At 42.8% G+C, this 12,510-nt stretch overlaps 1 protein-coding gene, 1 long non-coding RNA gene and 1 other non-coding gene across 4 annotated transcripts in view; 1 reads left to right on the top strand and 2 right to left on the bottom strand.

Annotated features, from left to right (window-relative positions):
• Nucleotides 1-227: 227 nt before the first annotated feature.
• Nucleotides 228-4,970, bottom strand: LOC131835217 (uncharacterized). The gene is made up of 3 exons (XR_009355110.1): nt 4,832-4,970; nt 4,513-4,626; nt 228-3,184 (listed from the first exon to the last, which is right to left on the bottom strand). It is a non-coding gene; the product is annotated as an uncharacterized LOC131835217 (long non-coding RNA).
• LOC131823027 (small nucleolar RNA SNORA61) lies at nt 1,822-1,938 on the bottom strand. Its single transcript, XR_009350476.1, has one exon. It is a non-coding gene; the product is annotated as a small nucleolar RNA SNORA61 (small nucleolar RNA).
• Nucleotides 4,971-5,082: 112 nt separating the features above from the next.
• ALKBH8 (alkB homolog 8, tRNA methyltransferase) overlaps nt 5,083-12,510 on the top strand; it is a 56,634-nt gene continuing 49,206 nt past the window's right edge. Inside the window, exons 1-2 of one of the 2 annotated variants that reach the window (XM_059179584.1) lie at nt 5,083-5,176; nt 10,601-10,736. In XM_059179584.1, the coding sequence (XP_059035567.1) occupies nt 5,163-5,176; nt 10,601-10,736 (150 nt within the window). In that variant the 5' untranslated portion in view covers nt 5,083-5,162. Of the gene's footprint in view, nt 5,177-5,279; nt 5,455-10,600; nt 10,737-12,510 lie in introns of those variants that run through there. The other variant, XM_059179583.1, reaches the window with a different exon arrangement.

Genomic DNA, 12,510 nt, shown 5'->3' with positions numbered 1-12,510 from the left:
GGGAATTCTTTCACCATATGACTTTAAAACTGCAAACTTTTCATTGAATTTTTATCACCAAAGCATGAATAATGGATTCGGTTCTGAAATGTCACTGTGAACATCAAATGGTTTTACATAATGCATTCTTGCTGGAGTTTCAAGAAGACAGCAATCCGGGAAGCAGCAGAGACAAAAGTTTGGAAAGGAAACTTGTCATCTGATTTAAACTTGTCATGTACCTAGGAGGGATAAAATAAGTAGCAGAAGAATAAGGGGAAAGACTGAGAAATGAAAGTTGTTTTTTTTTTTTTTTTTCTTTTAAACCATAAATAGGAAAAAAAAAAAAAAAAGCAAAAGTAGTACACTTGCCACTGAGGACAAGTGGGGAAAAAGCCAGAAGGTAGCCAAAAACAAATGATCTGGGTCAGGAGGAAGGGAAATTAGAAACCTTCTAAGATTAGGAATTAAGTCTGAAACTGCAGTGAAATGATTTCACAATTTGGAACCATTGTAAATATATAATAAGTCTCAGGGACTATTGGGAACATCTTTGATATTTTCTGATTGGGGATTTTTTTTTTTTTAACTTTAAATTCCCTGGTTAGCTTTTTAAATTTTTTTTTAATTTTTTATTTGACAGGCAGAGATCACAAGCAGGCAGAGAGGCAGGCAGAGGAAGAGAGAGAGAGGCAGGCTCCCCGCTGAGAAAGGAGCCCGATGTGGGACTCCATCCCAGGGACCCGGGATCATGACCCGAGCCGAACGAAGGCAGCTGCTCAACCAACTAAGCCACCCAGGCGTCCCCTCTGATTGGGAATCTTGAAGTAGAAATGTGATGCTATTGAAATTCTAACTTTCAGTGCTTTATTAGTTTATGACAGCGCCCGTCCTTCCAGTGTCCCTTTCTCTTGGGTTTTGGGATAAATCCAGCTGCATGAAGTGTTTAAGCCTCTTATGGAATATGCTGTTACTTGTCTACCCAACAAATGTTTTCGTGTTCTTCTTGCTGATAGAACACTCATTTTACTTTCCTCCAGGTAGAGTGTACTCTTCCAAGGTCTCTTGATCACAGGGAGGACGGGCCTCATCTCAGCCCCATGGAATTAAGCATGACTAGCTGAAAGCAGCCTTGGCAATCCCAATCCCTTTAGTTAGTGATTGGTCAGGGGTAAGCATGTGTAGTAGTTTTCTATTGCTGATGTAACAAATTAGCGCAGTTATTATTTCACGGCGCTGAGTTTCCGTTGGTGTGCTTGGTTTTTTTGCTCTGACTTTTGTAAGGACAGAACGGCTGTCAGCTGGCTGGGCCCTGTGGGAAGGATCTGCTTTGAAGATAATATAGATTGTGGGCAGAATCCAGTTCCTTGTGGTTGTAGGACTGAGGTCCCCACTTCCTTGCTGGCCTGGCTGTCAGCTGGGGGATGCTGCTAGCTTCTAGAAGCCTCTCTCCAGACCCTGCACCCAGTCTCTTACCTCTCTGAGCCAGCAACAGTATGTTGAATCCTTTACACTTCCAGTTTTTTTTATTTCTTCTGCTCAATCTCTCTTGCTCTGGCCAGAGTAAATGTTCTGGTTTTTTGTTTGCTGGTTTTGTATTCAGACCTTGTTTGAAGCAGCCCACAAGCTGTATAGCAGACTATAGATACTGGGAGGCCAGCTTCATTGTTCCCTTTCCTCCTTTTTTTTTTTTTTTTTTTTTTTAAGATTTTATTTATTTATTTGACAGGCAGAGATCATAAGTAGGCAGAGAGGCAGGCAGAGAAAGAGCCTCGAGGAAGCAGGCTCCCTGCTGAGCAGAGAGCCCAATGCGGGGCTCAATCCCAGGACCCTGGTATCATGACCTGAGCCGAAGACAGAGGCTTTAACCCACTGAGCCACCCAGGCGCCCCTCCTTTTCCTCCTTTAACAACCACCAAGACCAGTGTTAAGATCTGACGGGAAAGGGAACTAGAGGGCTGGGTATTTTATTCTTAAGGAATTGCATGGTTATATGGGGCCCCTAGATATTTTATTTTGAGGTCTGCAAACTTCATTATTCCTGCATATTCACAATTTCCAAAGGTTAGAGTGTGGATATCTTCGGGGGTCCATTATTCTGCCTCCTATAGTATGCAGTCCATGTATGATCAAAGAAACAAGAAGGAGTCCATTGGGAACTTCATTTCCTGGATGAGAAGGCAGAGACTCTTCTCCTTTTTTCCAGCTACAGACACTAGTATGGGGACAAGGTATCTGGAGCAGCTGCAGCAGCCATCTTGTAATGAGGAGACGTCAAGAATGAGGACAAAAAGTTAACGTACAAAGGCTGGTGGAGTGGGAGGAGTGGGAAGCACCTGGGTTCTTGATGATATTTTTGAACAGTAGAACCAATGCCAATGATAGCTTTTGTCTGGATGGCTTGTCAGTTGAGGAAAAAATCACTTTTTTTTTAGAGCAGTCTGTCTAGTTTTCTGTCATTGGCAACTAAAAGCAATTCTGAATGATAGATTGCTCCTAGCCTTGATTTCTGGAGCTCTACTGTAGGATAGACCTCTGCTTTTCTGTGCTTAAAATGTTGTATTGACTAATCTGATTAAATTCATTTATACTGTAATTCATAATAAGCATCTTCACATCAATCTTAGCTTCACCTTGAGACTGTGCTCAGGATTACAGAGTCCAGGAAGGGGGTCCAGGGGTTAGAAAACTATAGACCGTGAGCCAAGTCCTGCTGGCATAAGGGGAGCTAAGGAAGGTTTTTAGATTCTCAAAGTGTTGTTTAAAACAAAACAAAAACAAACAAGAACAAAAAAAGAATGTGTGATCAGAGACCATGTGTGACTACAAAGTAGAAAATATTATCTGGTCCTTTATAGAAAAATCTTTCCAACCCCTGCACCTGTCATCCAGAGAACTGCTCCTACCAAGAAACTGAGATGAATTTTACTAAGGAAAAAGTCATTCGGACAGTATTTAATACCTTTGAGAAATTATTATAGATCACCACATAAAGCTTTTGGCACAGGTGAAGATGAATTCTACCTTCAAATTAAGTTTCTTTTCAGCTCAACGTTTATTAGATTTCTATTATTACAAGACTATAGAAGACCCTGGAATTACATAATGAATAAAACAGGGCCTTAATGTAGCTGAAAATTGCTTCAGGGAGTCATCTTCTCTGGGAGAAATGATCCATGCAGTATTCCAAGCAAAAGAGAAGGGCCTGTATAAAAAGGATTTCATACAAAATTTTTATGTATCCACCTTTTTCTAAGTATTTGGAGGCAAGGATGGACAGTGTGTGGTTGGAATTATTGCCTGTAACTCAAGACGAGAAAGGTAGAAAAGGAATGAACCATTTATTAGATATTTTATAGTAAGTAATTATTAGATCAATCCCCAAAGGCAAGTGCTGTTCTGTAGTTTCTGCATCAGGTCATACCCCAGTCCCCGTATTATTTTCACTAAACCAAACTGCCTCCCAAAGGGAAATCACGGCTGAAGATAAAAGATTAGGGAATGATTCACAAATCCCTCCAACTCTGGGGCAGCAGATGGGGAAAAACTATAGAATAAGAGAAGAGGGTCAAACAAAACCAGAAGGACTGCTTCTGTTTAACCGTGGAAAGATGAAGGCAAGCTAGTGAAAAACTCTAAAAACAAGTGATCAGAATGTATAAAGAGAATTAAGATAACTAAGGTGGCTTCATGGAGGCTAAGAAATTCAAGTTTTAAAAGCTTTAGGTACCTTCAAGCAGGGTGAATAAGAAGATGAAATAGTTGAATTTGGCCAAGAGGAGATACTTTACATTGTTGTCCAGTTTGCTAGCCATTAGCCACATGCAGCTATCTAAATTTAATTAAAACCAAATAAAAATAAAAATTCAAAAATCAGTTCCTTCGTTGTACTGGCCACACTTGAAATGCTCAAAAGCCACATATGGTCAGGTGGCTACTATATTGGACAGCTAACACATTTCCATCATCGTAGAAAGCTCCAGTGAAGTGTGTTTCTGAATGCATCTAGCTGTGCAGAAGAACACAATGGCGAGACTGAGCAGGTTTTCCTTTATACTGTCTCAAGTCGTTGGCGGTGTGTGTTTTGTCTAACCTCCCGCTAGCACTTGGCTCTTCATTGTTGCAGTTCAGCCTCAGCCTCATCCTCTCGTACTTGGGACTACTGCAGTGGCTGCCTATCTGCCCCCAACTTCTGTACTTGCCTCCTTCTAACATGTTCTTCAGGGGCCAATTTTCCTAGGCCAGCCAGCCCCAGCTTTTACTGCCCGTTCACTGTGACCAGGTACACCCATGGGGGCCCTGCATGGATGGCACTCCAGGAAGTGATGTCCTCCTCCCCCGTTTCCTCCCCCGCACTCACACAGCTCACAAAAAACAATGCAGACAGAATGGTGACAGTACATTCATGTCCCACACGGGACATTAGAGCGATAACAATGGCTAATCATCATCCTCTCCCGTGTCTTCTGGTCTGTTACCAAATCTTTTTCCTTTCCTTCTGCCACTGCTGGGTCCAACTTAATAGTTTGTTACCTTGTATTTTAAGCACCGCACCAGCCTGTTAGTCTTCTTACGTTCACTCTCTGCTCCCACCTTCCACCAGCAGCTCGGTCACATAGCACCATTTCCTCCAGGGCCCTCTCAGACCTACACAAGAGAACGGTTTCTATAATTACAGAGTTCTCTGTGACTTGGGGCAGCCCATCTTTCCTACATCCTGCATTCCCCCCCGCCCCCCCTCCCCCGCATCCTTGCACACATCATCCAGCCCCTGTGTGATCCCCGCCCCCAACTTCCCAGGCACACTCATATTCCCTTTCCTCTCCTCTCTATCGCCCGGGCGCGAGGTCACCTTTCAGACCCCCAAGGCCCTCGACCGTTCCTCTAAGAAGATTCAGGAGGACAGATGTACCAAGCTCAAGGAGGGGAGGCACCACTGTGCGACCAAGGGACACAACGGGCTTGACATTGACCATATGGGGAGGCACCAGAAGTCAGATGCACTCCCAGCCCTTACTATTCCCGCAAATAAATAACCAAGTCTTCAAGATAACGCAGAGTGGCTCACAGGCCTAAGTGAGGCTGCGCAAGAAGACGAGAGTCCAGGGCGGCGAAGGGGATTGTGGGAGCGCCGCCTCGTCGCCCCGCAGGCTCACGGGAAATGTAGTGCAGCTTCCTCCAACATGGCTGCGCCCAGGTGAGGCTGTGCGGGTATCCGCCGCTGCTTTTGGGGACAAAGTGGTGAGGCTGGCGAAGGCGGGTTGTCGGCCTGGCGAGAGTCCAGCCTGCGCCGCTGCGGCGATTTGTGGCGGTTCACACTGGCAGGCGGCATGGCTGCAACCCCGCGTTCTCATGTCGGCCTCTCCCGGATGGGCCTGAGGCCAGAGGGAGGGCAGGGATGGCTGGAGCGGGCACCTGGGCTGGTCCGTGGACGGCGGGTCCTGTCGGTTTACCGGGTGCTCTTGTGTGTGTTCGGTACGGATGCTTATGTGTATGTGTCACTCTTCTGTTTCCTTTGGGGTTGGGGACGGGCGATAACCGCTTGGCGAGGGTTAGTCTGGCGCTGCCGGGGCTTGTCTGACCTGTGCCAATGCAGCGAGGAAAAGGCGGTGCTGGTGGTCTGCGGGGTCACATGGCTGAATGTTGCTGTGCTAGCATTTGAGTACTCCCTAAGGCCCTTGGGCCCCTAGGAGTGTCAGGCTGTGGTTTCAGTTGATTTTTATTTCACAGATATTTACTGAGTACCTACCTACTACTGTATGGCAGGCACTCAAGTCTCTGACCTCAAGTCGACGACAGTTTTCTGAGCGAGCCCAACACACAAATGGGTAATTATAATACAGTCTGAAAACAGCAGAGATAGAGGCACACACCAAGTATTAGTGAAAACATCGATGTGGGTCATCACTAAGCTCAGAGTTCTGAAGAAGTGGTTTAGGAAATAAGGCAAGGTTGCTTAAGTTTAGTAAGTACAGGCTTACTCAGTAAACCTTTATTGGGTGACTTTTTGTTGCTAGATCCTGTTCTAGGTGCTGAGTGCTCCAGGGTGAATAAGACAGACAAAAATCTCTACTTTCACTTAGTATATTTTTTGGTAAGTTAGAGAAGAAAGAGAGAAATCAAATTAATGAGGACGTAAGAAAATAGAGTAGGTATCCTTCAAAGAATTAAAACACGCTGATATGACAGGTGATGGGGTCAAATTTTTTTAACCATTTAAAAATTTTAATTTTCTTTTTTAGTAGGCAATGCAGTTTGAATAGCTACTAAATTCAAATTTATCTACAAGCCAGGAACATTTTCCTATGCTGCATCGGTTCATTATGGACACTCAAGGAGGGCAGGATCACACTAGTTTGCCCTTGGGGCAATATCCAATAGGATATGTTAGGGTTAAACTTACTAGCAGAGTCTGTGTAGTCTCTAGTATCTTGTTCTCCCACAGAGAGTGTGCTTAGATCGTGTTTGATTAGACTGGACTCTGTATGGCGAATGCTCTCTAGTGAACAGTGACCTCACTCCCGTAGCATCCCATAACACTCCCACAGCATGGCAAGGAACACCCAAACCTTTGTGCAGTAGTAGAGATTTCTTGGCCAGGGAAGCCACCTTGTTAGAAAGGGGGCACCTCCAGAACTCGGCAGCTGGTATCAGCCTATTCCTTGTGTTGAGGTGACTCAGACCTGCTGGGCCCGCACATTGCTAAGTCACTGGCATGGGGAACAAATGAGCCTTCGGGGCTATCTGGATTTGTCTTCGAAAAGGAAGAAGGGAAAAAAACAAAACACACTATCACTTGAATTAATAGGATTGTTTTTCACTCAGTATTTCTGATTGAGTTCCGAGTTGCAACTTTTTTAAAATTTTAAAGCATTTTCTAATGCTAATTGTTCGAACTCAAGTAAAACATTTTCAAATTAAAAAAGAAAAGGAAGAAGAGATGACAGAATGTGATCACGCAGCTCCATCTGCTGGTACGAGGCTCTTACTGTCATACTTTTTAAAAAGATGTTCAGCATCTTTTTCTTATTTCTTCTACATTGCAGTCTTGGCTCATGTGACATATTAAAAGAAGAATTCTGAGTGTATTTATCCCTTGTTTTCCATTTCACACTGCAAAGATGCCATTCCAAAGAAGATGATCTTGAATGGCAGTAAGATAGTTCCTTTGAGGGCTTTAAGCTTTTCTTTGTCTTCTTAAACCATTCTGCTCCTGCTCTTCTGGAAGTTATCAACAATTTATTAATAGTCATATTTAATTCTTTTAACAAATTTATGAGCTAGTGTCAGAAATTAACACAGCGAGACATGAATGTAGTGAAAACAGATTTTATTTAGGAACTACTGACAGTAGAGGAAAGAGCTGAGCTCCCTTCCAGTTTGTGAGAAATGATTTGGGTGTTTTAAAGGTAGAATGGGGTGAGGTAGAGCAGGGGCTCCACAGAGTCAGAGAAGTGAAAAACCACAAGGGGTTGGTCATTGCAAATGCAATTAGGCCAGCTGTGTTTGCTAGCTAGCAGTTAAAAATAGGATTCTGTCCTGCCACAGAGACTGGGAAACAGAGGCCCTGTCCTTCCTGATGATTACATTTCAAAGGAATGGCTCTCAGGTCCTTGAGAAAGATACTTCTTTTTTCTTTTTCTTTTTTAAGATTTATTTATTCATTTGAGTGAGAGAGAGTGCAGGTGCGTTAACTTGGGGTGGGGGGATGTCAGAGCAAGAGGAAAAATCTCAAGCAGACTCCATGCTTAGCGTGAAGCCCAGTGTAGGGCTGGATCCTGTGACCCCAAGATCATGACCTGAGCTAAAATCGAGAGTTGGTTGCTGGACTGACTGGGCCACCCAGGTGCTCTGAGAGAGATACTTTTGAGTTGCAAAAGATACATATTCACAATTGTAATCCCCTTTTAATAAATGGTCTAAAGAAGGGGAGATCAGGGGCCTATTGGCAGGTGTTGCTAGAACAAATAGTAAAATTTCTTGGCAGCATTTGTAGTTTTCTCAGGCAGGCATTGTGTTGGGGAAGCTGGGGCCCTCCTGGGGATGTGGCTTTTTGCAGCCAGAAGCCGTGATCCAGTTTGGTCTAGTTTTTTAGTGCAGGGTTTAGGAGGAGTTATGTGCCAACAGCAGGCACTGGATTGTTTCACAGGTGAGGAAATCCAAGCACAAAAAGAAAGAACTCGCACAGGGTGGTACAGCTAGTAAGTGGTAGAGCTGAGATTTGAACGCAGAATACTGTTATTATACTGTCTCACAGCACTCACGGAGACCCTGGGGAAACGGTGACAGCTATGACGTGATCTTTGTCCTCAAAGAGCTCATAGTCCAATGGAAGGGGCCAAACATTAGAATAGTTATAGTTATTATAACTATAGTTATAATAGTTATAGTTATAATCAGTGCAGTGTCAAAAATATCCCTTCAAGGCGCCTGGGTGGCTCAGTGGGTTAAGGCCTCTGCCTTTGGCTTAGGTCACGACTTCAGGGTCCTGGGATGGAGTCCCGCATTGGGCTCTCTGCTCAGCGGGAAGCCTGCTTCCTCCCCTCTCTCTGCCTGCCTCTCTGCCTACTTGTGATCTCTGTCTGTCAAATAAATAAATGAATCTTTAAAAAAAAAAAAAATCCCTTCAACTATCTTCCTCCTGTCTAAGCTTTCTAACCTGATTTCTCCTTTTAGCCACTTCTTGCTGTCCCCAGCCCGCCAGACACCACAGCTGTGTATCTCACCAGGGCCTCAACCCTGTTCCATCCTCAGTCCTACTCATTCTGACTCCCCTTCCTCCTCACTGTCTCTCCTCCTGACGCTCTTCTGACTCTCCAGTTTCAGAATGATGTTTCTGGTCTCTCAGTCACTCGGGCCCTGTCCTGTTCAGAAATGATCTATGTCTCCTCTTTCCCTCACGTCTCTGTAGTCACCAAGTCCTACGGAAAGTACTAGAACTTTTCTTTTGTCCTGCTCCTGTCTCTCTTGCTCGGTTGCTGCAGGCCCTCCTGCCTCTCGCTTCCCTGCGAAGCCGTCCGGGCGGCCTGCCCTGCCGGCCTCAGCTCCGCCTGCACGGACCCTGTGGGTTAGTTCCGGTAGCTCGTGGCTGTTCTTCCAGGCAACTCAGCATTTTCTCTCTAGACATAAAGATTCGTAATGAGAGTTTTGGCTGTTTATGAACTGTTTTGGAATACATTTTATTTAATTTCCTAAATTTATTTTGTTTGCTAACTTTGAAGACTTTCAAGTGGGTGCAGAGTGGGATTGGAGCATCAGCCAGAGGTCTCTGCTCTAAACAATGTACGCCTCCCTCTCCCTCTCTTGGTCAGATGCAGCCATTTCTGTTTTTAGCTCCTGTTCTTTATTGCCTCGCTGGAAACCTCCCTTCCAGATGACTCCATTTTCCTCTTGCCCTTCTGTGCTCAGCTCAGGTTGACTTCTGTTTTGAAGTTCTCCCAGATTTTTCCCATTAACGGTGATCTTATTTTTTTTCGAATTCATGTCACATCAGAAGACTCTGCAGTTAACACTTAACTGTGTCAAGATACGTTATTCTTTCACTGTTTCATGTTTGTCTGTTTTCCTCAACTAATTTTTAAGCTTGTCGAAAGGATGACCTGTGTATTGTAGTTGTAGGCTGCGGAGTGCTGAGACATTAAATAGGCATGTGTGTATCTGCCCGTTATCACTCATTTATCTTTTCAGCACATTTTTATTGAGCACCTACTATGTCTGACTTTCTTGCTGTCTTGGAGTTTACATCCTGATGGGGAGATTAAGCTATGAAACAAATCATCACAAATTGTGCTAAATTCTATGACTGAAATAAGTAGGTAATGGCATGATGTAGGGTGTTGATTTGGATAGTGTGAAGGCCTTTGTGGGAAAGGGCTCCGTAACTACTTGCTGACTTACATATTTTAGTAGAAGGAAAGCACAGTCCTCTGGGGTTCTTATATCTGTATTTAAAAATTATGGATATAAATATACATAATATGTATAGCTTAAAAAATATTAAAAAACCTAAATCACCATATGGCTTAAGAAATACCTTTGATGCTTTTGTGTGTCCCTTTTGTATCACATTCCTCTCCTCCTGCCAGAAACAACTTCCGCCCTGAATTTTGTGTTTATTATTTCTTTGCATGTTGCTATATGTGTATTTTTAAACAATATATGGCTTACTTTGGGTTTTGAACTTTTTATAAATAGAATCATACCATATATTCTGTAAATTTTGTTTTCTTTTTTCTTCCTCTTTCTTCCTTTCCTAACCTTATGTTTGTAGAATTTGTCTGTGGCACATTTTTATCTAGGACTTCACAAGTGAGGGGATATGTCACCTGTGGGTAATGTGGTGCCATTAATAGAGCTAAAGCATTGGAACATTTTGTAGAACGCTCAGAGGTGCTCTTGCTTCTTTGATGTTCTTGCTTTTTTGTTACCTTCTTAAATATCCCTTTGTTGTCCAGGCGTCAGTTTGTTTTCACTTCTCTTGGTTGGTGAAAAGTCAAATAAGCCTTTGAAAAAATGATCACATAGAAATATTTATAAACTACAGAATATATGAATAGCATTGTTATAACTTCCTTTAGGATTCTTAAAGTTGTCATTTTCTACCTTTTTCTTTTTTCCCCAGTACTGTCATGGACAGCAACCATCACAGTAATTACAAACTCACTAAAACCGAGAAGAAATTCTTAAGGAAACAGATTAAAGCCAGGCATACTTTGCTGAGACACGAAGGCGTTGAGACAGTGTCCTATGCCACTCAGGTAACCAAAAACTTACTGTTTGAATGTGGCGTCTCGCCATGTTAATGTGTCATAGTCACATTTGTTACTAATTGCTCAGAGAAGAAGGCTGTTCCCCTTCAGTCTTGTGTTATGTCTCTGTTCAGTATACACAGGACAGGACCTACTAACTTTCTATTTTGGGGAAACACTGTATATAGAATTTGCAAAGCATCCTTCTATTCATTATTGTGTTTAATCCCTTAGGAATTCTTATGTGGGGAGTAGAGAACTAAGGCTCTGACCGGTGGTGTGTCCTTTGAGAGAATGGCTGAACAGAAAACTAAACCTCAGTCTTTTGTATCCTAATGTTCTCTTTCCCCTCTCTTCCTAACTCCCATTTTTGTTACAAGTATTTTGATTATGTTCTATAAAACAGGTTTAATTTATCAGACCTTATTTACAAAGACTTTTCATTTTTTAATGGCAATAATTAAATTATATATATTATACTATTATATGTATCAATTATACATATGAGGGACTATGAGACTTCTTGGACTGTGGGTTAAGAAGAACTCAGTTTAACTCTTACCTTTTCCTCTTATTTGTACATGAGCAGTCCCTTTGATCTCAGCTTTCTTTGTTTGTAAAGACCCAGTATCGCGTGTGTTTTTATTCCATTGGATTAGATTCTAGAAGTATGTAACAATATTTATTCATTGTTAAAATTCCACGTGAATCCAGTTTTTTTTTTTTTTTTTTTTTGGTTCTTAGGGGTAGGAAGGAAGATCAGCCATCATCTAACCAAGGGCAAACACAATGCCCTTGAGAAGGTGAAGCTGGGATTAAAACTTGGGTTTCAGACCAGTGCTCTTCCCTTGTATCACATTACACTGTCTTCTGTGCTGTGTGATAGTTTTAGAAATTAATCGGTTAAGGGAGATTTATTTATTCACTTATTTATTTAAAGATTTGTTTATTTTAGAGAGAAAGAGAGCAGGGTGGAGGGAGATGGAGAGGGAGAGAGAAAATCTTAAGCAAACTCCATGTTCAGCACAGAGCCCGGTGTGGGGCTTCATCTCACGACCCTGAGGTCATGACCTGAGCTGAAATCAAGAGTCAGATGCTTCCCGCCGAGCAGGGAGCCCGATGGGGAGCTTGGTCCCAGGACCCTGGGATCATGATGTGAGCCTAAGGCAGACGGGTAATGACTGAGCCACCCCGGAAGCCTGCTTCTCCTTCTTCCTCTGCTGCTCCGCTGGTTGTGTTCCCTCTCTCGCTGTGTCTCTCTCTGTCAGATAAATAAATAAAATCTTAAAAAAAAAAAAACAAAAGAGTCAGACACTCAGTCAACTGAGCTATCCGGATGCCCCTGTTGAGGGAGATTTAAATTTAGCAGGTAATAGGCCTGTACATAGATTAGACACAGTATTAATGACTTCAGAGAATTAAGCCAAATTCCTATAAAGAGGACAGCCTACATCATAGATTAGAAGTCATAGGACAGCACACACACTGCTGTTTCTGCCAAGAGCCATCGAGGTTGTGAGGCCTTCAGAAGATGAAACTGACTTCATCTCTGTTCTTCTCTTCCCAAATGTAACTTGCTTTCTTTTCCTTCTAGAGGTGTAAGGAAAGAAATGGTTAATTTTTTTTTTTTTTCTGCCTCTGAGGCTGTTGCTAGTGGATCTGTTTTTTTAGATTTCTAGAAGCTTAAACCTCACCTTCATGGCTTCCAAATTGTCTTCTTATTTGGTCTTGGTTATTTTTTCTCCACAATATTTTTACAAGAAAGGAATAAAATTCTAGAAGA

The sequence above is a fragment of the Mustela lutreola genome, chromosome 1 (genome assembly GCF_030435805.1).
Source record: "Mustela lutreola isolate mMusLut2 chromosome 1, mMusLut2.pri, whole genome shotgun sequence".
Taxonomy (NCBI): Eukaryota; Metazoa; Chordata; class Mammalia; order Carnivora; family Mustelidae; genus Mustela; species Mustela lutreola.
Note: the sequence above shows the minus strand (reverse complement) of the source record. Positions and strands in the feature narration are given on the sequence as shown.